Below are 26,534 nucleotides of genomic sequence, written 5' to 3' on the forward strand. Positions count from 1 at the left end.
TGGTTTATTTACTGAAAAGACATGGCCCCATCTTGTACAAATGGCATCTGTGACACAAAGACAGATTTGACCATGCTTGGACCAACCAATCAATCCTTGAGGAAATGAGTCCCCTATCAAGGATGGCTGAAGACATTCAATCAGAGTTGAAGTAGGATGTGCGTCTGCAGCCCTGGAGTCCAGATAGCACCTAAATAACTTTCCATTCCTTTCTTTTCCCTTTTTGTTTTAAATTGTACCAGTCCTGCGGGCTTGAACTAAGGGCCTAGGTGGTGTCTCTTATCTTTTTTTGCCCAAGGCTAGCACTCTACCACTTGGGCCACAGCTCTACTTTTGTCTTTTTTTATCTTTTGGAAGTCATTCAGAGATAAGAGTCTCATAGACTTTCCTGCCCAGAGTCAGCTTTGAACTGTGATCCTCAGATCTTAGCCTCCTGAGTCTGCTTTCTTAACAGACTTCTCATCATAGAACTCTGTCCGAAATTTGCTTTTCTCACACCTGCTTTATTTCCTGAACCTAGTTTTTCAGCTAGCTTTCCGGTTCTATAAGCCCTTCTTTCCTCCCTCATATACATGTACTCTCTCCCTCTTTCTCTCTCTCTCTCTGTCCTACTTTACTCAAGCTAGTTAAAGTTGGCTTCAGTTGATAATTATGAAGAACATAGCTGGAATAAAGTTTTATAAGTTTTTAAAATACAAATTTTAACTCAAATCAAAAACAGTATCCTTTTACTTGTTCTGATTTTAAAAAATTATTTTTATAAGAATATTGTTACAATTTTTGCTATAATTCCCTAAGACTCAATCAATTTCTTCTGTAAAATGAGGTTACTTTGTTGTAGGGTCATTTTGAATACAGGATGAATTATTCAACAGATGTATATTTAGTGCTTACTATTTGTCAGGCACTGTCCTGGGAATATGAGATGCACTTAAAATACTTTTTTTTTTTAAATCTAGAAGTGCTTCATAAAATGCAAGTGCTTTAGAAAATGAGCCAAGGAAATAGTGTTTGAAAGGATTGTAGTAAGAATTTAACTGAATGCATAAGGAACTTCAAAGCTCTAATATCAGTGTTACAAAGTGAAAGCATCATGTTATAGGTGTCATCTTTTAACTGTAATTTGGAAAGGTAATCAATGCCTACATATGCTATTAAATATCTATAATGGGCTATTAACTGTGGTAGATCAAGTGGCTGACTTCCAACAAGACATCATTTCTGATCTCTGGGGACATAAGTCATATATATATGAAATACTAACTTCGAATATTAGACTGTGTGTCAGTCTGCTAGTGCCAGATACCTGGAACTGAAAGCAAGAATTTGAAGAACTAAAACAGACCACTGCCATTGTGCTGGGCTCTGTTGGAAAAGCAACAGAAGAGTTACTTGAGCTCACTGTTTAATACCAGAAGGATTTAAAAAGTACTTTGTGTAGTCATGAGAGTTTACCAATACGATTTTTCCCTTGAGCCACTGATTGCACGTGCTGGCTGCTTTGTAGCTGGGTGATGTGACATAACTAGTGTGACATAATTGGTGAGTGAGTGTGGGATAAATGTAGTCCGGGTCACTCCCAGATGAAAGCACATAATTGCCCATTGGAGCAACTGCAGCTCCCCTTATCCTGGGAACTGGCTTCTTCTCAGTGGCCCATGGGGTATGATGATGAAGACGGTCCTCTCCTAACTTAGAATGAGCACATCCCATGCATAGGTGCAAGCCTAGATGGTTTCAAACCATGAGCATAGGAGATTGAGTACATGGGAGCCAGCCTGTCCTAGAGCTGGAAAGGCAGAACTCATCAATAGGTCACTTATTGAAAAGCTTGATTGTGCAAAGTAGATTGCAGAGAAGTTTGTAGGCCAGACTAAGAAGGAAGGACTCCTTTCAGAAACCTATTGTTGGCATAGATAAGGAAAATCACTACAGTAATTAATATGGAGTAAATGATCTGTGAGAATGAAAGAAGAGAAAGAAAGCCAATCAAGCTACTACAGTAGGGTGCAGCTAGAGTGTGGAGAGATTTTAAAAAATACCCCTAAATTTTATGGCATGACCTTCCTTTGAGCCCCAAGATAGAACACAACAAAATGTATGCTAGTCTGGGGAGGATTTATAGATTCACCTCTAACCATCTGAGCTATTGGCTTACTATTTTAGACTCAAGGGAAAAACTCTCGGACCTGGCACTGCCCGTTCATCATACGTGAGTTATAGGTCTTGTTAGCCCTGTAATAATGTATTCTTTTTATAAAAGTGAAGTCTAGTAATAAAATCTTTATTGTAATCCAATGCTAACATGACTCTTCCTAACTAAGAGTTATGTTTGGTGGATTTAAGGAAGCCCAGAAAAGAATCAAGCTGAGAATTCTGAAAGTAGTATGCTGAAAAAAGAAAGCCCTTCTGGATGCATGTTTTAGAAGGATTTCTTTAAAAATATGCTATTACATATTCTTTCTTGTTGGTTTTTTTTTTTTACTTTAAAACTAATAGGTTTAACGTTTAGGGTTTTTAAAGAGCGATCTGGCTATACACATACAATACAGAAACCTCAGGTCCACTGCAGATGGATTCTGAGCCATGAAATCTGGTGGAACTGGGGCCCAGAAACTTAAACATAAGAAGGTTGCTCAGGTGATGTTGGACAGGTGGCCTACAGACTACTTCTGGGGAGATGCCATGCTGACTCTGACCCCAGACTTGACCATGAGCTCCACAAGGTTAAGGCTATGTTTATTTATCACCAGTACTTACCACCCTCTCCACGCATATGAGTCTAAGATGTAGAAGAATCACAAATCCTGGCTTTGCAAGGCAACATAACTGTGCTGGTGCTCACACATGGTAGCTCGGCTGCAACAGCCATAACCCATGCAGTCTCTTGAAAGAGGAAGATAATAATGCCTTCCTCCCTGAGGCTTACAGGCTCATGGGAGGTTATGATTGTACAGAGTTTGGCCCGGTGCCTGGAGGTAAGGCTTTGGCGTGAGATTTCTGCTTTTGTTACTATGATATGACAGCCAGAATGTTGGAATGCTGGCTTTGGGGTACCTGATCAAGGGGAAAAGTACTAAGTAGGAACCAAAGTTCTACTTGGGTAAGAGCTTATAGCCTCTGATAGCCTCCAAGGTGGCAATTAGGTGAGAGCTTATTCAGAAAATGTGTTTTAGACCTGGAGGTCGGGAACCCTCGCATGAACCCTAGCATGAACCCTAGCAGTCGTGAACCCTATGGTGGCTTCTGTAATAGGACCACTGACCCCTCCAATCTGTAAATCAGGGCTTCATTTTGTCCTGGGATTTAACTAACATTACAAATCCCTTCTCGCTCCTTCAGGAAGGGAAGGAGAAGCAAGAGGGGAGAAGAGGGATGGAGGAAGCAGACCTATTACTTCCTCTCAACAGGCAGTTTATTATTGTTCTATAAAGGCATTGGGGCTTTCGCCATGCACTGTTAGGACCATAAAGAGTTGATGATGAATGAGAACAGTCGACCTTTCTTTAGAGTTATGCCGGATGCTAAATCCTCCATATTGTGTCTCTCAGAGTCCTCACTGGAAACCCTCGGAGGTGGATTCTATTTTTAGCACCATTGAGACACAAGGAAAGGAAAGCCCCAGGAAGGTTAAATAATTTGCTCAAGTAAGTGGTGTCAAAGCTTGGTTTCTGGCTAATGAGCAAATCTTAAAACCATGTATAAAATGAACCTCTAGTTAAGCTGATCATACAGAGATCGTGTGAATTGCCTTCAGTGTGGGGGTCTTTGCTGCTGATTTAGAGCCCGAATGAGTGGAAAAAGGATGGAGGACTCTGCCCTTTGCTTACCTAAGGGGAAACTATGACATATAGAAAAATCAACCATAACTACAACCAGAGGCTGAGACAACATTTTCTTTTACTTGTGTTATTCAAAACGAAGAAATTACAGTAAGGCATTCCAATGCAAGTTTTCCTGTAGTGTTAATTACATGCCTCTGTGCTCCCAACAATAGTCTAAACACTAATAATCAGAGCCATGGGACAATAAATTCTCTAAAGAGCTCCCAACTCCATTAGGTCTGTTTAGGACAATGTTCTATAGGAGGGAACAGAGGGCTCCTAGACAGTGGGACTCTTTTCCTTATTAATGAAGTAAAATGAACGTTTTTTTACTGGTCTAAAACCAACAGCAGAAGTGAAAAGGCATTCATGTTCCTTACCTTGGGGCTGTAAAGAAAAGACCTATTCAAAATGCCAGCTAGGAAGCGATAAGGAGCCATCAGGAGACAGGGCCGGAGCTGCTGTGGCACAGAAGACCAAAGAGAAAATAGCCCTATTTTTAAAGAGCTTTTCTACTTCTGATATGGTTTGGACCCTGTTCCTGAATCATCTTTGAATCAGAATAGCAATTCTTTTTCACCCACTTGGCTGCTGTTAAAAAAAAAAAAACTCTTTGGAAAATGTTCAATATGTGCCTTGAGCTCTATGTAAATAGGGAAAAAATGTCGTTATTTGTGAAAAGAGTATCAAAGGAGAGCTTAATGTTATTCAACTTTTGCCATATTGGAAAGCAAATGCATTTATTACAAACTATCAAAAGGGCAAATTGTTTCATAGGATACAACATACAGTGGCTGCAACCTAGTAGGTATTAAAGAATCTGTTGGAAGAAGTAATGAATAAAATGGATGGATAAGAAACCTCATTAAAAACAAATTGGAAAGTGGAGCTCATATAATAAATAACCATTTTTATCTACTATTGTAATTTAGTCATTTACCACTAAAAGAAATCCTTGGTGTTTGTTTATGTTAAATTTTGTTGTTATTATTTTTTATGCTGCTAGGGATTGAACCTGGGGCTTTCCATGCTCAGCAAATGATCTTCCACATAACCCATACCCCCAGCCCTTAATAGGTTATTTTGTTTAGTTTTAGAGACTGAGTCTTACCACTGCATTGATCCAGGTTGACCTCAGCCTTTCAAGCCTCCATTAAATCACAAAATCAAAAATGGAAGCATGGAAAAAAAAATAGTGATAATTTGTATCAAGTCCATGTCATTGCTAACCAAGCAAACTCAACTTCTATTAGATTGGAAAGACTATTTCTCAGAAAAAGACTTAGTTAATGGGAGAGTCCTGGATGAAGAATGTATGTGTCTGGGGGAAATGTGGTCAGTCTTCTTAATGGTGAGGGTAGTGTGAAGACAGGGAGACTGGGATCATATCCTTCCCCAAAGTTCCCATGCAACTGGGAGGACTTCATTTTGGTATCATGAATAAGATTACTTTGGTATCACCCCAGCACACCCAAGAATGTTTTTCTTAGTCCGGTAGACTTTTATTGAGGTGGCTGTGGGAGCTTCCATGACAGAATCATTAATGACAGAAACATTAATGACTCTAAGTGCCTCTGCAATCAGAAACTCCTTGTGGGCCTGTGTTTTCTCCCAGGCTTTCATGGTGATACTTACCCATCATTCCCTTTGTCTTTCTTAAAGCCTTTCTTCTAGAAAGTACTTATGTCCTGGCTTCAAGCTGGGCCCATCAATTCTACAAGAAACATAGATGCTCAGAGCTCTTCTCTATGAAAACACAGGGATATAGACAAGTTACCAAGCAAAAACTGTTTTAGAAACAATTCAAAAGTTGATTCTTCAAATAGCATTTAGCATTGTTTACCTACTGTCACTTGAAGACAATGACAATCTACACAAAAGGGCATTTTGCCTGCTACCAGCTACTTTGTAAACAATTTCTTTTACTCTTCAAACTTTGATATATTTGTCATCCCAGCTACTAGGTAAAACTCTGCTCATTGCAACGTTGTCAAACAATTATGGAGTTAAAAACAAAAACAAAAAACCAATTATGGAGTCTTTTCTACTTCTGGATATAAAGAATTATCTTCATATTACAAATTAAAATATATTCACACACACTTTTGTCTCGTCGGTATCCCTCTTGGACAGTGGAGACGTATCTTTGATGCCGGAGTTACGGTTTTCTGGAGAAAAAAATAGTTCCCTATTCTCAGTGTTAGTGTGCATTTAAGCCTCAGGGAACCTGGTTTATAGTTGTCAGTTTCCTATCATTAGAGCTGTGGGGACCCAGGTGGTCACAGGGCTGGCTTCCTTCTGCTGCTCTTCTCTGAAGCCCCCGCCTGAGGGAGCCGCTCTGCCTCCTCTCTCATTTTATTTTAGGTATGGCAGAAGAACTATATTTAAAGCCTTTGCCTCTGAGACAGTTGGGTATCAAGACCAATTTTGCAATTTCCTTCCATAAAGATGGGAGCAGAAGTTCAGGTTTACCATCCCCACAGCTAGCTCAGGATCTGATGAAAAGAAACAAAACCAAAAATAGGAAGGAAAAATGTGAAAAGCACAGAAAATGAGTTTGATATAAACTCCACATCCAACTGTAGGAGACTCAGTTCTACACAGAGTGTAATGCGGCCTGAGTGGAGGTATGCAAAAAGCATCCACGCGATACTCTTCTTCCAAAGAAGGCCCGGCTCTATCCATGTCATCACTGTACTGGAAACATAGGACCTCAGTACCACATTCACTTACTGATGTACTACTTCTACCTCTGCTACATTTGTTATCTAATGAATGAAAGCTTTATTTCATTCTCTATCCCCAGAGATATTTTGATACTGCCCTGCTGAAAATGAATTGGGATACTGCCATTAAATCTCCTCCTCTCAACTCTCTCTACTTCCTCTCACACACACGCACATCTATTGCTCTTGCCTTTACTCGGTAAGGTTTTTAGACATTTGCATCCGACATTCAGGCTTCCTGAAGATTTTCTAGGATGATTCCAAAAATGAAAAAGTTAAAAGCCAAAAAAGAAAAAAAAAGCATGCATAATGTGACCATGTACGCATTCACAGGCAATAAGATTAGACACACTGAAAAAGGAATATTACACTGATTTCCTAACCCACGCAAAGGTCAAATCAACTTTACTTTCCTATACTCAATTCTTAAAATAAAGCCATGATTTGATTTGTTTCACATCTAGCTGTAACTTTCTCTTGCAGCCTTTTGTTTTTCTTGGAGTTGTTCGTTGGTTTTTGTTTTTGTTTTATGGAGAAGCGGGACCACTGCCTCTTCCTTTGCTGTTTATGAAACACTTTAATACCTTGTTGAAAAGGAGTCTTACATTTTTCTTCAAAATATCTTAGTTGTCATCCTTCTGTATCTTTCCCTTGAGGACTATGTTAATTCCAAGGTCTCAGCGTCTAGCGTTTCCATGGATCTCATTTTATTTATGTTGGGATATTTTCTTTGCAGATACTCTGCATACTGCTTCGGTGACCTAGCTGAATTTCTATTCCATATCAATCTTATTTAAATTGAGAACCAGATACCTGTAGGTCAGAAGCTCCTCTTCAGGCAGACTAGCCAAAATTCACTGTATTTAAGGTAGCTGACAGAGTGACACTCAACAACCTCTACCTTCATTGTAATCACATCTGCAGGCTAAATGACACGGATCTCAGTGCCATGACAGTTGGCAATTGGCATGGCACTGACTGGAAAGAACACTTAATGAAATAGAAAAAGGCGATGCCCAGAATCCACCCATTCCCAGAAAAGACAGGAATATCTTCCCCTTTATTAGCTCATCGTTTACTCATTTCTCTCAATCCGTGGCATGCCACTCCCAAGGATTGAGAAGTTAGTTCTCACTTTCTCCTCCACTTCTATTCTTTGTTTTTTAGAAAATAGCTATCTTCTATTAAGTCAGACATTCTAGACATTTGCCACATTACACAATAATAAAGCCAGTGTTTCGATATCCACAATTCTATTCTTGGCCAAGAAGAAAAGTCTCCTTCACCGCTAAGTTGATGTCAGCCCTGCTATTGGTTTCACAGGTTGAAGATGGGATATGGGTCTAGTTTGAGTAGAGGAGATACATTGAGGAGCACATCAGTATTTTTATTTTACCTGTATACTTACTTCATCAATGAATTTGCCAGGTATATAACTCAATGTTCAAAATTATTTTTTTCTTATAAGCTTGAAGCTATTGATCTAGTGTTTCTAGCCTTCAGAGTTGTGAGGAGAACACTATTGGAGATTGAGTTTTTATTTTGTATCTTTTTTGTCCTTTCTCTCTAGAAATATTTGAATTTTCTTATTGTCTTTGGGTTCTGAAACTGTATCCACCTCTCAATTCTACAAACTTTTTCAGATTGAATACACATGCTTTTTATGCTTAGGAAATACTCTGTTTTTACATGAATTACTTCCTTTTGGTTTCTAGTTTTCTATTAATCTTGAGAATATTTTTCTAGGTATATAGAATCTACCTTTGCCACTCAAATTAATTTCTCAATTTTCTATCCCTTGTCCTCATAGTCATATTTAGTAGATGGCCTAGAGCCTGTCAGTTCAAGGATTTTTTTCAGACTTATCTCTACTTATCTATCTATCTATCTATCTATCTATCTATCTATCTATCTTATCTATGGTATATTTATCTATATTTTGCAAATCGATCCATCTATCATCTATCTATTACAAATTAATGTATTACTTATCAATATCTTTTTGTCATTTATCTGGGTAAAATGAATACAAACCTATATACATGTAAACTAATTTATAAAATCATATTATTTTTCTTGTTATCATGTTCTTGTTTAACAGATGGAGTGATGTTTCAGGAGAGTAATAATATATTTACAGACCTTTGATTTTTTAAAAAAATTACCTACTTCTTTCTATTGTTTGTTTCACTCATTCTTCCCTCAGCTACATAGTGATTTTTGATGGGTCTATTCATGTTTATAGAGGAGGTTCATCAGTATACGTGGTAAGTGCAGGTTCCTTCTGCCATGAGGCTCAGATATTTCTCCAATAAACATCTCCTTTGTCTGAGTCTTACAAGGCTACTGTAACAAAGTACCACAAATCAACTGGTTTAAACAATAGAAATGTATGCTCTCTGGCCTCTAGAAGTCCAACATTAATCTATTAGTAGGGTTGGTTCTTTTAAGGCAGAATCTGTTCTGTGCCTCTCTGCCAGATTCTGGTAACTTCAGGCTCTTATTCACTAGCTTATAGGCATCTATTTTTCTATACATAATCTTCCCTCCAGATCTATCCTTTGTAGTATCCACACTCCCCTGTTTTATAAGGAAATACACCACACTGCATTCTAATTGACCTCATTCTAATGACCTCATGTTAACATGGTTATCTGCAAAGGTATTATTTCCAACCAAGCTATGGTATTATTACCACCACAGGTGCTAATAATTAAGACCTCAACATCTTTTGCAGGGGTTCAACCCAATCTGTAACACCTCTCAACAGGAAGTCAGTGATAAGCTACATCATTTGAGTGACTTTAAAGTCAAAGGTGTTTCAAAGAAATGCTCTTACACTTGACTCGATCTGTTTTCCCTAGAATCAAAATATCACAAAGTACAGATTTCTACCTGCTTCATGACCCCCTCACCCCCGCATCCCTCTTAACTTCAAGAAGCTCCCTCAGTCCCACCTGCCCTTGTGGGGGAGCAGGGATCTAAGGCAGAACAAAGCTGAGATCTAGGTTTGTTCACATAGGCCCAGCCTAGACTCAAGTCCCTTGATCAGATGGTGACTGGAACGATCTAACAGGGAAGAAACCCCACAGGAAGGTCAAACTAGATCTTGCATGAGCAATATTTGGTGATAGATGTGGAAAAACACAGAAGTAACTTGCAAAGTGGCTAGGAGGAAGCAATTAAATGGCGGTCCAGCAGTTCTGTATCTGCTAGTCATAGGGCAATTTTTATAACACAGCTAGTAGTTGAAATTATCAATAGAAATGATCGAGGCACGTGATTATGGTTGTTTAAAATGGGGACTAATGTTGGAGGACCACTAACTCTTAAAAAAAAGAAGTGTTGGCTGAAAATCTATGGGCTTACCTCAATATTTAGTTCAATTAGTACTGGGATACCTGCCAAGCAATATAGGGGTTCATAAGAGAGCAAGCCTGATGTACAGAGCCCATCCCTGAGGGCCTGAGTAAGAGAGCAAGCACTGGCCTTCCTGCACCAGACAGGGCTTTGACAGATTCTGAAGGAACAAGTGGAGTACAGGATGTGTGGGGATCCTGGTTACTGATCACAAGAGAAAATTGCACCACAGGTGTCCTCAGCTCCTCAGTCTGGGTAGGTCTGGGGTCCAGGAGAACTAACCGCTAAGACAAGGAAGGCCCAAGTCCCCAAATGCTGCAGAATTACTCTAGCCCCTAGCAGCAAAATGGCTCAGCTTGCCAACTCACTTGAGCCTTACCTCCATCCCTGTTTTTGGCTCATTAACAGGCAATGGAGTCTTACAGACTTTTCTGCTCAGGTTACCTTCCAACCATGATCTTTCAGATCTCTGCCTGTTGAGTAGCTAGGACTACAGGCATGGGCATTGATGCTGGACACCACGTTGCCATTGTCAAAGCAGTGCTTTAGGGGACTTTCTGAACTTGTGCTTAGGTAGTTGCAGCATCTTAGCTACTGTGAAAGAATGTTTCTGTGGATGCTTCTGTTCCTAGATTTTCCCTGTGTAAGGGCGATGGGTGATAATGCTCTCTTGTCCTGAGGCTCGATTTCCTATCTGTCCTTATTTGTTCCAATTTTATCCAAGTGCAGCAGGAGATCCTGTCTCTGTTGGAACAGGAAGTTAAAACCCTCTCTGCATAGGAAGTCTGTGGTGCAGACTGTAAACACCGTTGGCACCATCAGGCTCACGGCAGGGGTGGAATGCCTCCAGACCTAATGGATTGCACACATTCCCACTGCTCCAGGGAAGGGTCATTGCATTTTAACTGCTGCCTCACCCTCCGTGGCTGTTCTGGGGTGTGTGATGTGGCTGAGGAGGATAGCCTTTAAAATCCATCGCAGGTCAATGTATTCCATTATATACGTAGTGATTCGAATTCAGTTTTAACCTTTGATGGAATTTGCAGTGCTGGGATATTTTATGCTAGAGCAGACACGGGAAATCACAGGTGCAACTAATTCCAGTTTTGACTCCCAATCACTGTGGGCCCCTTGAATTTCCAGATGAAATTCTCTCCCTAACTTGTCTGGAAAGTGTCAGAAGTCTGTAGCTTGTCTCTGTGATGTGCATTAGTAGGTAATATTGACTTGAGGAAATTAATTACTTAGGAAAAAAAATAGCTCTCAGCCCTTAACTTGGGTTTGGGAAGATTCGAGAGCCCCCTGGTGGTGATAATCTACCTAAGATGAAAACTGACAGAGTGCTGTTAGCTGGATTTTTTTTTTCCATTGTTGTTCTTGTTTGTTTTGAACTGATGGTACCCTTTTTGGTGTTTATTTGCTTTACTTAGATTGTACATTATTTCCAAGGGAAATGCAGAGATGCTAGCAACTCTCGATTTGCTAAGGACTAGTGACATTTGTTCTAATTATCACCAAGAGAACTAACACATCAATGCAGGCTGAGAGGGACTTTTTCAGGGAAATCACAAGACTAAGAATTTACAGCACATTATTCTGCTTCTTTAGAGGATATCCCTTCCTTATTTTTGATCCATGTATGGATTGCACAAATGTAAAAGTCTCCTGTGACAAGCCCCAAGCTAATTTATCTTGAAAAATCTTAAAAGATTGTTTTCTCAGATTTAAATAGAGCAGGAGGGGAGTGGGGGAAAATGAGTATTCCTTATTTGAGTGTTTTAAAATCTTGAAAAAAAAAATGAATGTTCAAAGCTATTACCTCTCAGATGCTTCAATCATGCCTGAAGAAAAATATTTGCAACTGAAGGTCACTGTATGCCACACTTGAATTGATCAAGGGAGTACCCAAGGCAATGCTTAGACAGAGCGAATTGATTTTTTTTGTGGGAGATTTAAGTGATCGTGCATATGTATCTTTCTTAGATTTCCACCATTGCTTTATTAATTAGGCAGGATGAGAGCAGGGCTTTAGGCCTACTGCAGCTGAAGGATCCAACTGGGGTCCATGTGGTCCTCTGAGCTTCTGGAGGAAGTCATGCTAATTATCATACATAAGTGGCTGTGGGAGAGAACCTGATTAGGGCTCTGCATTTGTAATTTGGTTTCCTCTGAGTGAGTTTGTGGAATGACATCTACTCACAGATGAACTACTGGCTCTTCCTGTGGTCCTTAGCACAAAGGCAGATGTCTTAGATTGGAACTGAAAGGGAAAAGAGAAGGGAAAATGAGAGCGAGAGAGTGACAGAAAGAAAAAGAGAGGGAGAGAGAGAAAGAGAGAGAGAAAGAGAAAGAGGAGAGAGGAGAGAGACCTGGTGAAGGTCCTCAAGATAATATATGAAACCTTCACTGTGTGGGAGTAAATAGCACAAGCAGAAGTTAGCTGCTTGGTGGTAGGTGATAGGGGATTTAAGGATGCTGAGCAGCAGCAGCAACCTCCGCCTTTAGGAACTGAAGTGATTTTCAAGATCTGACATCACCCTTCTTGATCTGTGTGTGTGTGTACTGAGAATATATATATATGTATGTTCCAAGAAATATATATATATGTGTGTGTGTGTGTGTTACAGTTTTTACACAAAATTCAAGATCTCTTCAGAATCTACATAAAATGCTACAAACATCCCATCATTAGAATACAAGATCCTCCTTAAATAAGCCCCCACTAGCCAAACATTGGGTATTTTCAGCCTCAGTAAAGACAAAGGCTACAATGTATAGAAACATTAATTCTCCACAGAGTGAATTCATAAGGATATAAATGTAAACAGGCAAATAAAGAGTAACGGCCTCGTGCTTGTGGCTCACACCTGTAATCATAGCTATTCAGGAGGCTGAGATCTGAGGATCATGTTCAAAGCCAGCCCTGGCAAGAAAAGTCTGTGTTTGATGCTTGCTCCAATAAGTTACTCAGAAAAATCTGGAAGTAATGCTGTGGATCAAGTGGTAAAGCAATAACCTTGAGCAAAAGAAGCCCAGGGACAGTGCTCAGGCCCTGAGTGCAAGCCCCAGAACCAGCAAAAATAAAATAAAATACAGTTGTAACAACAAAAGCCCCTCTGGTGGGTTTTAAGAAAGCAATTTATTTTGAAAACCAGGAAATTAAATCAACCAAGATTCATCTGTTTATTCCTTGTGAACTGTTCCTCAGGGTATAAAAGAGTTAATAAGGGGAGGTTTCTCTTTATAAAAATAATACCACCAAAGACTGAAAAAGAAAATGGTAGAACAATAATGTCATTTTTCAGTCTCTTAATGAATGACCATCAGTGCCTACTGGCATCCCAAGAGAGAGGCCACCAGACATTATGTGTTAAAGATCAAAATCCTTAACACTCTAATTTACAAGTATATATGTCCTTGTGTTCAGAGTAAAACCTCCAAAGTGAAGAAAATAAAGCTAATATTGTGTTTTGCTTCAAACTCTTAACTAGCTTTAAGCGGAATAAGGTAGAGTTGGGTAACTCTCTTGTGGATTACACAATTCACAAATATTTTAAACAGAGGAAATGTATGAGTACAGGAACTGAAGGTGTAAAAGAAAAGTCTCTGCTCCACTACTCCTTATACTCCATGATCTTGGGAGATATTCTTTTGTGTCTCTGAGGATCAGTTTCATCCTGGGTAAAGTTGGACTAAGAATAGTTTGCTGCCTCTGACTAAACCCCAATGTCATCAAAAAAGAAGGAGGAGGAGGGGGGAGGGGGAGAAGAAGGAGGAGGAGGAGGAGAAGAGAGAGAGAGAGAGAGGGGAAGGAAGGAAGAAAGAAAGAAAGAAAGAAAGAAAGAAAGAAAGAAAGAAAGAAAGAAAAAAAGAAAGAAAGAAAGAAAGAAAGAAAGAAGAGGAAGAAGGGGAAGACAAATCTACTTAGTGAAATCACAGACATGGTCTAAAAACCTACATAATTCAAAGGGTTGAACCAACTGTTCATTACTTGGCAATGTGTATACTCATTAAATGTTATCAGTTATCATTTATTATTATAAATTTATTATTATAAAATTAACGTTCATTTCACAAGACACTTCCCATATTTCAAGTTAGCATTCTCTTCATTAATTTCTCCCCAGAGGACCCTTTCTTTGAGGGGTGACAGCAGGTTAGAGCCTCTCAAGAATTTTGTTTATACCATTTTATGATTACCCAATCCTGTTAGCAGAATGTAGGAAAATCCTAAAACAGAAGACTCCTTTATGTAAGAATATGGCACACTCTAGACAGAGATTCAAAGAAAGAAAGGAAGGAAGGAAGAAAAAAAGAAAGAAAGAAAGAAAGAAAGAAAGAAAAATTTGTGTGATGTTTTAGGAAAATCTGCATCCAAGCTGTCAACTGTAGATCTAAATATTGAAACATGTGCCTGGCTTTTACATATACTGATTCACTGCTTTTCCTTTCCAAATTGGCCAGCGCCAAACAATTGGAACCAAGACACCTCATCGTTTCGACTGTGTGTAATTCTCACATTCCCTAAAAGCAGCGCCTGAGAAATTAGCTTAAGAAGAGAGCTTGGCTGAGCGCGCACGCCTGATAACACAATCGGAGTGTACGATCTGCTGTTCTGCTTTGCCTGGCTGGGCTTAGAGCTGGAAGGGAGCTGGATGGGGGTCTTATCTCACTCTGGGGCGGCTCTAGGCTTTAAGGTGGATACCCACATGCATAAGCCACAGCTTTTGCAGGGCGCCGGGAGATGTCCTCCTGCCCAAACCCCAGCCAGGCAGCGCAAAGCAGGGAGCCTCTGAACCAAATCATCATGGAAAGTTCTTGAATAATGCATGAGAGGAAGACCCTCCCTGGAACCTGCGAAACTGTACTGGGAGGAACTGTACTCTTGGAGATAGCAAAGAAAAAAAATAAAAAGCAAGCCCCCAGAACATGCATTTCCTGAAATGTATTCTTTTGTCAGTCACTTGGGGAAACACACACACACATACACACACACACACACACACACACACACACACAAATCATGGCATTTTAGGGAATCAGAGGCTCACGAGTTCCCGTCAATATAAGGCTGTGACACGTGACCAGATTAAAAGAAAACTCTTTTTGTTATTGATAAACACAGCTTCTTCCTCTAGGGAAATAGGGGCTGACTGATCATCACTGAGCAATGACCTCTGGCATACCACAGCCTCTTATTTTCTGCTTGCCTTTGGTGGGGTTAGTAACATGTTTGGCCTGGTGTAATTAAAGTTCCTGACACTTAAGACACACTGCAGACCAAGTGTGGCTTGGAAGGCTATTTCTTTGAAGACTGGCACAGAATATAACCAGGTCAGATGCTCTGTCTTTCGGATCCAGATGTCAACTCTGATACAGCCCCAGCACTGACTGGTGGGACCAGATCCCACAAAAGCTTTGTCTCTAATTTGATACTCCAGCTGCTCATTATGTGAAATGTAAGCCAATCTCTAAAATATTTTTCTCACCGTCATATTCCAACCTGACTGCCCTAGATGTTCCTTTGAAGGTTTGTTTTGCCAGCATGACGCCTTTCTTCTTTCTCACCTGTCTTCTAGCTCTCTGTGGCTTCCAATGGCCATATCTCTGACAACCAAGAATGTCAGAAGATGGGTCCTGGAAGAACCCATCCATTCATCTTATCTGTGGTTAGATACATTAGTGGCAATTTAGGCATTTTAATGATGAAATGGGAGTTTTCATTTCTCAGAGGAGATCTTCTAAGAACTTATTCTCTGCCCCATTATTAAAAGCTTAGGATGTTCCTCATATTCTTGTTTATAATTACCCCAACTAGAATCTTCCTAATTATGCAAAACTGAGAGATTAGTTATATAAATTTGGATCTATCCAAAATTGGGATATTATACTCTTCCAGAAGAACATTGCACTCTTCTGAAAGAACAGAACATGGCAGGGACAAATATTCGCCTTGCATTCCTAAGTTAAAAAATAAACACAAATTAACCAATGAATCTTATGCACTCAGATCAATGAAAGAAAGACATTGAATTAGCAGGGTGTTGGATGTTCTACTGTGGTTTATCTGAGTGAAGTGATGATAGTCAATTTTAATTTCCTTCATGTTTACTATTCTACATATCCTATCATGACCATGCATGGAATTTCTTCCTTGGAAAACCAATCATTGATTTTGAAAAGTATACAAACATAACCAGCTAAATCCCAACCACTTGAGTTCCCAAGTAGGAAAAGCAACACTGCATGTCTCTCGAAGTCATGTAGGCATCCTGCTCACCTCTGGCTTATCAAATGAAGAGTTTGGATCTCTGGACAGTGATCGAAATCAAATGTTTTAGCCCAAAGGGTCTTGCTACTGTGTAAATCACCATGAAGAGGGTGGAGGGGGAGGGTAATGGCAGCCTGGTGAGCATGGCAATGGGAGGCAACACCCAGCTTCTGTGTGTGCTAAGATAAGAACACGTGTGAGTCTCCATTTTCTTCTCACAATGCAGGACATCCATGGAACCAATCACTCTGACACAGAGCATTGTTAGCCTCCCAAAGTTCTTTGTTATGATACTTCACAATCATAGTTTTCAATTTCCCATTTGCTTAGAACATCATTCTTAAATTCCATAATTTGTTTTTTCAAGGCTCCAATAAAAGGCCTTTCACCACTGTGTCAAAAGACAGTTTGATTGCAAAGTGCTCACTGCTGCAAGTCTGTCTATCAGATACTGGACAGCGCAGATAATACTCCACAGAGATAATGAAGAATGGAAGGCCGTAATGAGTATGCAGCACTAAAAACAGAGAAGAAATTAATTCCACTCTGAGCATTTGGAAAATGACTCTAACACACATTACAGTAAGGCAGAGGGGACTGGATTTCACTTAGTCAAAGTGCACACAATAGCTTATGTTGAGGTAGATCTGTGTACCCCATAGTGAGGTAGTCAGGACCAATGATCACATGCAGATGACCCCCTGCTTACAATAATGATGTTCTTTGGGAGACCTGAGCTTTAACAAAACTTGATGACACAGAGAAAAGTCATCTCAAAGGCTGTAGAGCAAGAAGAGTTGGGAGAGATTTATTTATTTTTCCCATACATTACACAAGCTCCAGGAAGTCCTAAAAGAGTGGTTGATAAAACTGATGTATTTACTGACCACAGAGACTCTGAGCAAGGAAACATTCATAGTGAGTTAGGTCAGTAGTGTATTTCTAGAGGAAGCAAGGTGGGGAGGATTCCTTTCTTGGATTGCTAGAAACCTGTTCTGAGGAGGAGGAAATCACTGATTGCTAGAATAAAGATAATACATGGTAGCTTCAGGTTTTGGAGGAGGCTGAGTACAAGACAGCAGAAATGGCTGGATGGAGGAGATCCTACTCAATGTGGTTTCTATGAATGTATAAACTGAAAGCATGTAGAGCTATTCATTTTGTTGTTTGATTTTCTTTTCTTTTTTTTTTTTTTGGGGGGGGGGGGTCCGGTTGTGGGGTCTGAACTCTGGGCCTGGGCGCTGTCCCTCAGCTCTTCAGCTCAAGGCTAGCGCTCTACCACTTGAGCCACAGTGCCACTTCCGGCTTTTTTTCTTTTTGCTTATGTGGTGCTGAGGAATCGAACCCAGGGCCTCATGCATGCAAGGCAAGCGCTCTACCACTGAGCCACCTTCCCAGCCCCTGTTGTTTGATTTTCTAAGGGTTAAGCTATTGATGAAAGATATCTATTCATTAAACTTCTAAGACACTAGTATATTCTCAATTTTTTAGTCATGTTCTTTTTTAAAAAAATTATTATCTTTAAATAGTTATACAAAGGCCATTTAACAAGGCAGTTTATGAATACAATGCATCTTTAGTCGTATGCTTAATAGATTCCAAGTTATAACCTCATAAATAGCAAAAGAACCAATAATGCAATTAATAAATGGGCAAATAAACTGAGGAGACAATACTCGAATAAAGACATGGCTCATAAATATATGAAGTGTTCAACATCTCTAGTCATAAAGGAAATGTGAATGAAAATGACACTAAGATTCCATCTCACCCCAATACGAATGTCACCATCAAGAAAACAGCAAGTGCTAGAAAAAAAAATCATAAGGGAAAAGAAAGTCTTACATACATTATTAGTGGGAATGCAGATAATTGGAGACACTGTGGAAATCAGTAAGATTCTTCAAGAAACTAAAAGCAGACCTAATATATGATTCTACTAGCCCATTCTTAGGTACATATCCAAAGGAATGTAAATCAACATACAAGGGATACCAGACCCTCAATGTTTACTGGAGTACTATTTAGAGTAGCCAAGCCTGGGTGCCCTACAACTCATGACTGGATAATTAAAATGCCGTAATATATATAGTGGAGTATTATGCCACTGTAAAAGAAAATGAAGTTATGTCACTGGCAAGAAAATCGATGTAATTGAAAAGCTTGTCTGGTAAGCCAAGCTCAGAAGGACAAATACTGCAGGTTTTCACTTATATGTGGAATATCTGGATCGAAAATAATAATGTATTAATAATACATAATACTTGATTATTAAAAGACTATTTGGGGAACATAGGGTAAAGAACACGAATGGGGTAAATATTACTAGAAGTAATTACATTATTAGAAGTAATGAAAGTAGCATAAAGAAGGTCACTTTAAAGAAAGGAGAAGGAGTTACAATAAGTAATTCAGAGAGGGTAAAACATAACAATATATGCAGATACATGAATATCACAATGCAACCCCATTTGTACAATTAACTTGAGAGAGAGAGAGAGAGAGAGAGAGAAAGAGAGAGAGAGAGAGAGAGAGAAACCTCCCCTACCAGCTTCTGCCTCCTACTATCCATTCCAGCATAAATCAAGCATGGAATGAAATAGAATGCGAACCCCTGGCCTAGCCATTCTACTCTGCTGATTCTTCAACATACACAGAGACTTTCTTAAATATTCTTTGTTTACTCCTTACCTTTATCACTTGCTAATTACTACCTTTTTCTGCCCTTTTATGCCTATGCCAACAATACTTGGGGGCATTTTATTCTTTTTATGTTTTCCACATTTCTAGAGCAGATCCTAACACATATCAATCTTCAATAAGCATGTGTTAATGAAATCACTGGCTAATTAAAGAAACAAATTATATACTAAATAACAAAGTGAACTGCTAAGGTCCTTGAAGTATACGGGAAGAAAAGCAGTATGTTTAATATAAATAACTAACTAAACTAAATTGCTATTATTTACCTCTTGTAGGATAAGTATTCAACTTTTGCCCTAAGTGTGTGTTGGCTGTTTCTCTTCCCAGTATCAACCATGACAGTCAATGACAGTGAACATTAGAAGATCAATCTTTCTCCTCTCTGTGCATAATGCAAACATTTTTAAGTGTCAGGTTTTAGAAGAGAAAAGAGAGGCATATTTTTCAAAATTAACATCAGTTGTTAAAAAACCATTTTTATGCAACCATTATTTCCTCCATCTTGCAATCATTTATGGAACATCTTCTGTGAACGGGATTTTGTTTTAGACGGAGACATGAGGTCTAAGATACAATCAGAGAGGAACATGCTTTTAGATGTGACCATGAACATTACAAGTGTTTTAAGTGGTGAGGAAAAAGCTATAGGCTGGAAAGTAGGAAGAAATAGAGATAAGCCTTGGGGTAGTTCAAGAAATATATCTAAAGATGGGCACAACAGAAGTAAAGGAAAAGACAACAACTTTGAAAGGGAGAGGGGACAGTAATTCCTTTGTGTCATGTAGTGTGATTACCTTCCACTGAAGCCAGATACAAGCAGCAGCTCTGAGACAGATGTGGAAGGTACACACTCTTTCTTTGAATTTGAGTAAGCCATGATGTCTCATGTGATCGTGATCACTTAAAATAAGCATACACTAACAAAAATACCATTCCCTTTGTATTTATTTTATTTTACTTTATTTTTGTTGGTCGTGAGGTTTGAACTCTGGGCCTGGGCACTGTCCCTCAGCTCTTCAGCTCAAGGTGAGCTCTCTACCACTTGAGCCACAATGCTACTTCTGGTTTTCTGGTGATTTATTGGAGATAAGAGTCTCACTGACTTTCCTGCCCAGGCTGGCTTTGAACCTCGATCCTCGGATCTCAGCCTCCTGAGTAGCTATGATGACAGGCTCAGCTCCTTTTCTATTTCCAAGTGCAAAACTATTTACTTCTGTTACTCTTGGGATACACAGATGACAATTCTGGAGAGTTCTAATTACACTTTCTTAAGTGAATTTACCTCAAGATTTTGATTAAAGTATGTGGCAAGCAGGAGATCTGTAAACAAGATACTGTCAGCATGGCACTCAGAGTTATCTGTCATATGGATTGTCCTGCCCAAGGAGATTGGCAGAACTTTTCCCCAATCCTGATGGTTAGCATTATTTGGCCCACTTTATCAGCAATCTTTGGGTATCCAAGATCTGTTCAAGAAGAACACCTTATTAATAACAAGACACTATGTCATCAGTGAGTGATTGCTGACAATCCCATTTCTCTCCAAACTTAGTGTTGAAAAAGTAGCCCCTGGCATGTGTATGGCCAGGCACTAGAGGCTCACGCCTGTAACCCTAGAAACTCAGGGGGGCCTGAGATCTGAAGGTCCTGTTTCAAGGCCAGCCCAGGCAGGAAAGTTCATGAGACCCATCTCCAAGGAAGCACCAAAACAGCCAGACGTGGGTGGTGTGGCTCAAGTGGTAGAGTCCATGAGTTCAAGCCCCAGGGCCAAGAAGAAAATGAAAAGGTAGGTGTACATACACCTGGTAGGGGCAAATTCAGGCCCTTGAACGATGATGGTTCAATGTTATACAAAAATAGCCCTCGAGGATTCCAGTGTGGGAAGTTGGCGGACAACTAATCTCTCCCTCTGGTTGATCTCTTCCAGGAATTTCTATTATATCACCATGCTGCGGGACCCAGTGTCACGCTACCTGAGCGAGTGGAAACACGTGCAGAGGGGCGCCACGTGGAAGACGTCTCTCCACATGTGCGACGGGCGCAGCCCCACGCCGGACGAGCTGCCCACCTGCTACCCGGGGGACGACTGGTCGGGGGTCAGCCTGCGAGAGTTCATGGACTGCAGCTACAACCTGGCCAACAACCGGCAGGTGCGCATGCTGGCGGACCTCAGCCTGGTGGGCTGCTACAACTTGACGTTCATGAACGAGAGCGAGCGCAACGCCATCCTGCTCCAGAGCGCCAAGAACAACCTGAAGAACATGGCCTTCTTCGGCCTGACGGAGTTCCAGCGCAAGACGCAGTTTCTCTTCGAGAGGACATTCAACCTGCAGTTCATCTCCCCCTTCACGCAGTTCAACATCACCCGCGCGTCCAACGTGGACATCAGCCAGGGCGCGCGCCTGCGCATCGAGGCGCTCAACTTCCTCGACGTGCAGCTCTATGACTACGCCCGGGACCTGTTCCAGCAGCGCTACCGCCGCACCAAGCAGCTGGAGCACCAGCGGCAGCGCCGGCGCCGGCGCCGGGAGCGCAGGCTGCAGCGCCAGCACCGGCGAGCCCACCGCTGGCCCCAGGAGGATGGAGGAGGAGGAGGCGCGGCCACGGATGGCACTGTCACTGAGGACTACAACAGCCAGGTGGTGCGATGGTGACCCCCCCCACACACACACCCCATCCCACCCCTGCCCTTTCCTGGGGTGGGGAGATGGGAAAGAGGATCCATCGGGGCAGACGCCGGGACACACATACACACCCCACCCACATTTGGGGGTATTCTGCTTGGAGAAGTTGGGCCCTGTGCGCTTAGAGCTCTGGCCATCTGGCTTGGCTATGGCTGGATTTGGACATCGGAGAGTCCTCTTTTTGTCTTTATTTGTATCCAGCTGGAGATTAGCCATCTTGTCCTGACTTCTTCTTCTTTCCCCCTCTCCCCCAAATCAGTGAAAAGAAAGCAGGATGGGAATGAAGCTGACATCGACCGCTTTAAACAGGTCATGGAGAAAAGCAGCAGCAAAATAAAGGACATCATGGGGGTGGGGATGGCGTTTTGGGTGCTTGGAACCCACAGACATGACTATGACTGGGATACTCTGCTTCACCTGGCCTGGCCTGTTCCATAATGTTGCTGCCATGGAGTATTGATCAGAGAAGCAGAAGAAGGGGAGAGGGGGAGGAGGTGGAGAGGGAAAAGGAGAGGGAGGAGAAAGAGAAGGGAGATCCTTCCACCCTTAGCTGAGGCTTCACACCGACTCTTACCTGGCTGCTAAAAAATGTTGAACCCTAGGTGAATGTGATTTAAACCATAAGTAATGTGTTTCGTTGCTGCATTTTTAAAAATTACTTTACTGCTCATCATCATCATCATGGCCCAAGATCTACCTTCTGCAAACCCCAAGAACCCCAGCTGATGTTTTCCATCTCTGAAGGAGTGGGAAGTGTGCCTAGCATGGTCGTGACCCTGAGCAATGAACCTGGTAGGACATATAGGAGAAATTTACCTAGTTAAGAATGATGCAGGGAGATCACACTTACAAACCAACCTACTTTAATAGTTCACCATGAGGAATTCATGCCCAATTAAGCACGGGAAACAATTAGAAGGAAAACTACATGTCTCCCCTTCCCACACCAGCTACAAAATGCATACATTTTTGCAGGGATATTTCAGAGTGTAGCCTCTCTGCTGCAGACACTTTCTCTGGTCTGGTCCTACCCGGGTGGAAATTCTGTCATCACTAAAGAAAAAGTACTTAGAAAGAACTTGGCCTAAAGGACAGGAGCATAGTTAGCATGGACACTAAGTACATTTGCAATAACCACATGAACAATAACGCTGATTTGGCCAGGAGCCGTGGAGTTTGCATTCATGTAAACTTGTCCCTGGGGCTGGGCCAGATGTTGCACCAATGTCTTGAATATGTCTAACCTCATGTCTCTTTCTTCCCATGTGATCTTCACCTACTCGGAGACTGTGGTTACAGCCAATAAATCAGGTTTCCAGCGTTCAAAGTAGAATCAAAAGGATGCTGTATTGCCAAGAACTCATTTTTTTTTTTTTTTTTTGCCTTTCCCCAATCACAAGTGTAACGCACAAATGTTCTTAACCACCAAAGGGGAGGAGTGTAGAGGAGGGAGTGGATGCCTTCACCTCGTATCCAATTGGAAGATCAGAGCCAGTGGAAAGTTTCAAAACACATTGATATGATCAATCGCTTCAAGGCGCTGGAGGCAAAATGAGTGAGACCCTAAATCAGACGGAAAAGCCTGTTCCATTGATGTGCAGCATGTTTGATGTTTAAGCTAGCTTTACTTAAGCTACTTCTCAGCCTCCAGAATGCTCTCTCTGGGGCCGAGAGTCAATCAACCCCCTCGCCTGCTTGGAGTTCCTACTGCAGAATGGAGAGCCAAGAACCCCCACTGAATGCAAACCTGGGTGCTTCTCTCACGACCCTGGGCTTCCTCTTCCAGAAACATCTTCTTGGGTAGCTCCCCTTTGCCACCAACTGAAGGAGACTCCCTTGTCAGACTACCAGTACATTCTGCCCCTGGGGTAGATCATCATTGCATCACATCGATGAGAAAGAAAAGGGCGCAGGTTACAGATAGCTTCCTACGGATGGTGAGGTTGGCCTCGCTGACTGCAAGCATGAGTTCTTTTACTCCCTCCTGGCTCTGCTGCCCAGAGCTTGCTGCCAATCATGCAACGAAGCTAGCTGTTATTGCCCTAAAGTGATTGACCCTAACCCAGGCACAACTGTGAGAGCAGGAAGCTAGCAGTGCCCCGGAGCTGTGCTGCCCTGGGGAGGGGACACTGGGTCAACAGTGAGGGAAGGGGAGCTCTGCACACTGCCCATTCCTCAAGAAGCTGAGTTCTCTGGCTTCTTAGGAAGCTGTACTTTTTTAGCCACATGCAAGAGTGGATTTACAAAAACAGGCATAGAAATATAGCATCCTAGTTGGTAGAGATGGGGGAAGGTGGTCACAAAATATTAGTAACTACCTGATAACTAAGGAAGGGAGGGAAATGCATCCTCTCTCTCTCCCTCTCTCTCTCTCTCTTCCTCCCCCCCCACACACTGCATCATGTGGAAAAATCAAAACAATCTGGATTGTTTCTCTGGAGCACGCTTTCCATTTGGGGCAGGGAATGTATGCAGGACAGAGAGGAGCACCTGCAAACTTCACGCTGTTCCATAGGGGTGGTGAGATTTGCAGCAAAGGCTCTCCACTGCCTTGCCGCTCCAGGTAGGATACATGGTGCTCCACTTCAGCCCCCTGAGCAGGATTTGCAGAAGAGAACCATCTCTGTGTTGGCCCCTGGCCAATGCTGAGCAAATTAAAAAGACCCACACAAGCTTCCTCTCTCCTATCTTTCCATTCAAAGCCACACTTGTGTCATATCCCTGGGGTCCTGTGTAGCTAGAATGGAGAGGGAGATGCATTGTGTTCTCTGAGAGCCACTGCACAAGTACAGGCAGGGGGGATGCTCAGAAACACAGCCCTGGAAAGACATATGAAGCTAAGGAACCATGAGGCTCAGCGGCTTTAACAAGAACATTAGGTATATTAGTATCCAAAACTCAAGGGGAGGGGGGGGGGGAAGGAGAGAGACAGACACAGAGACAGACAGAGACAGAGATAACAAATGGGATGGAGAGAGGAGTGGAGAGAAGAAAGATAAAAACGATGAAGAGAGGAAGAAAAGAGATAAGGAAAGGGAGTGGAGGAAGGAAAAGAAGAAAGGCAGGCAGGCAGGCAAGAAAGAAGGAAGGAAGGAAGGAAGGAAGGAAGAAAGGAAGGAAGGAAGGAAGGAAGGAAGGAAGGAAGGAAGGAAGGAAGGAAGGAAGGAAGGAAGGAAGGTTTCTCGTGGAGTTCTACATTCTATAGACTTCTGGAGACATTTCTTCTCTTGGCATCGGTCATTGGTTCTGTGAGGGGTGTGGTTATCAAGGAGTAAGATACACACTGTTTTATCTAATTCTGACTTTTCCTACTATCCCTAACAAGAGGAAATAATTGAAAACCTTATCAATATGTCAAACAACAAACAGGGAAATCAGGTGTGCTATTGGGGATTATAAAGACATGTGAATAGTTTGAAAAAAAAAAGATTTGAAAAATGAAAGCTTATTTGATTAAATCTTTCCAAATAGAGAGTATACAAACAGAGAAGACTTTTTTTTTCTTTCTGAAAGAAAAAAGACAAACCAATAGTAAGTCTAGTAAGTCTATTGGGTAGTATTCCTATTTGACTATTTTAACAGAGACATTCAATAGTAATTTAATAAGACTGAAGTTTTTTCCTTCCCACTTAAGACAAATAGGTTTGGTAACCCTTTTCTATGACATTGCCTGAAACTCTCGTCCTCGTTTACTGCTCTTTTGTTTTAAAGTAGGGCATATACCTTACGGTACAAGATGGCTGCAGCAGCTCCTGCCATCTTTCATCTTTCCTTTACGATAGAGAGGAACTAGAGGAAAGTATCACACACTGCTTGCAATCACACTTCAGGCTAGGACCCACACAGTGGGCACACCTGGACAATGTTGTGATTACTCTTTGCCAGTTACCTTGAGAAGGGTGGTGGCTCTATCACTAAAGAAACAATGTGAAAAATAATACTGATAGAAACATATTCTCTGACACGAAAAAATAAGTTTAAAGAAATACTTCAAGTGTCATTTATTTCTTCATATCCATTTTACAAAAGGTAAGCTTAAAATCACTTGATCTGTAAAACATTCAAGGCTTTTCTTTTCTTTTTTTTTTTTGGGGGGGGGTCCGGTCATGGGGCCTGAACTCTGGGCCTGGGCGCTGTCCCTCAGCTCTTCAGCTCAAGGCTAGCGCTCTACCACTTGAGCCACAGCGCCACTTCTGTCTTTTTTTCTTTTTGCTTATACAGTGCTGAGGAGTCGAACCCAGGGCCTCATGCATGCAAGGCAAGCACTCTACCACTGAGCCACCTTCCCAGCCCCTCAAGGCTTTTCTAAACATTTTTATACCTAGCATTTCGTTTGTCCACCCTCCCATTCTTGCATGTTAAATTGGATTTCTGTTCCTTACCCTGTTTGGTCACTTGGAGTGGAGACTCAGAACTGCTGAATGATTTCCCAAAGATTCTCACGACTGGGCATGAAAGCTGTTCTGAGTCTCAAACTTCCACCTTCTGAGTCTGTGCTGCAACTTCATGCTGTCCATCAGTGTTGGGGTTGAAAATGGAAAGACTATGAAATAAATCTAAGTCTATTGATCTGCACCTCCCTTCACCTGGCTGTAGAGCTGTAGTGATGTAGGAAATGTCAAGGAGATTAGAGGAGTTGACCCTTAACTCTGCATCCCCAGTGAATTGGGTGGGTGGGGCTGGTTGGGGGTGGGGGAGTTGTATTAGAAGTAAAATGTCCAACAGATGAATGTGGAACAGATGTAGAAACACTCAAACTCAAGAAAGACATCCAAACTCCTCTAGCTGAATTTCCACCCTATTCAACCCTGAAACTACGCAAGATGGAGTCCGAGAGAATTGTCTCACAGTCCAGTGGGGGAAGCATAGTGTTAGATGTTTTCAGAATCAGCCGCTGCCTGTTAGGGAAGTTTAAAGGCAAATCAATAAAACCCTGCTCATAAAGTATCTCTCTTTCTCTACTCCT

At 41.4% G+C, this 26,534-nt stretch overlaps 1 protein-coding gene across 1 annotated transcript in view; it reads left to right on the forward strand.

The window, feature by feature from the left end:
• Nucleotides 1-21,538, forward strand: part of Hs6st3 (heparan sulfate 6-O-sulfotransferase 3) — a 679,678-nt gene extending 658,140 nt beyond the window's left edge. The window contains exon 2 of the mRNA XM_042682677.1: nt 20,812-21,538. Within this exon, the coding sequence (XP_042538611.1) occupies nt 20,812-21,538 (727 nt within the window). The remainder of the gene's footprint in view (nt 1-20,811) is intronic.
• Nucleotides 21,539-26,534: the final 4,996 nt, after the last annotated feature.

The sequence above is a fragment of the Dipodomys spectabilis genome, unplaced genomic scaffold, assembly GCF_019054845.1.
Source record: "Dipodomys spectabilis isolate Male_0828 unplaced genomic scaffold, ASM1905484v1 ptg000075l, whole genome shotgun sequence".
NCBI lineage: Eukaryota > Metazoa > Chordata > Mammalia > Rodentia > Heteromyidae > Dipodomys > Dipodomys spectabilis.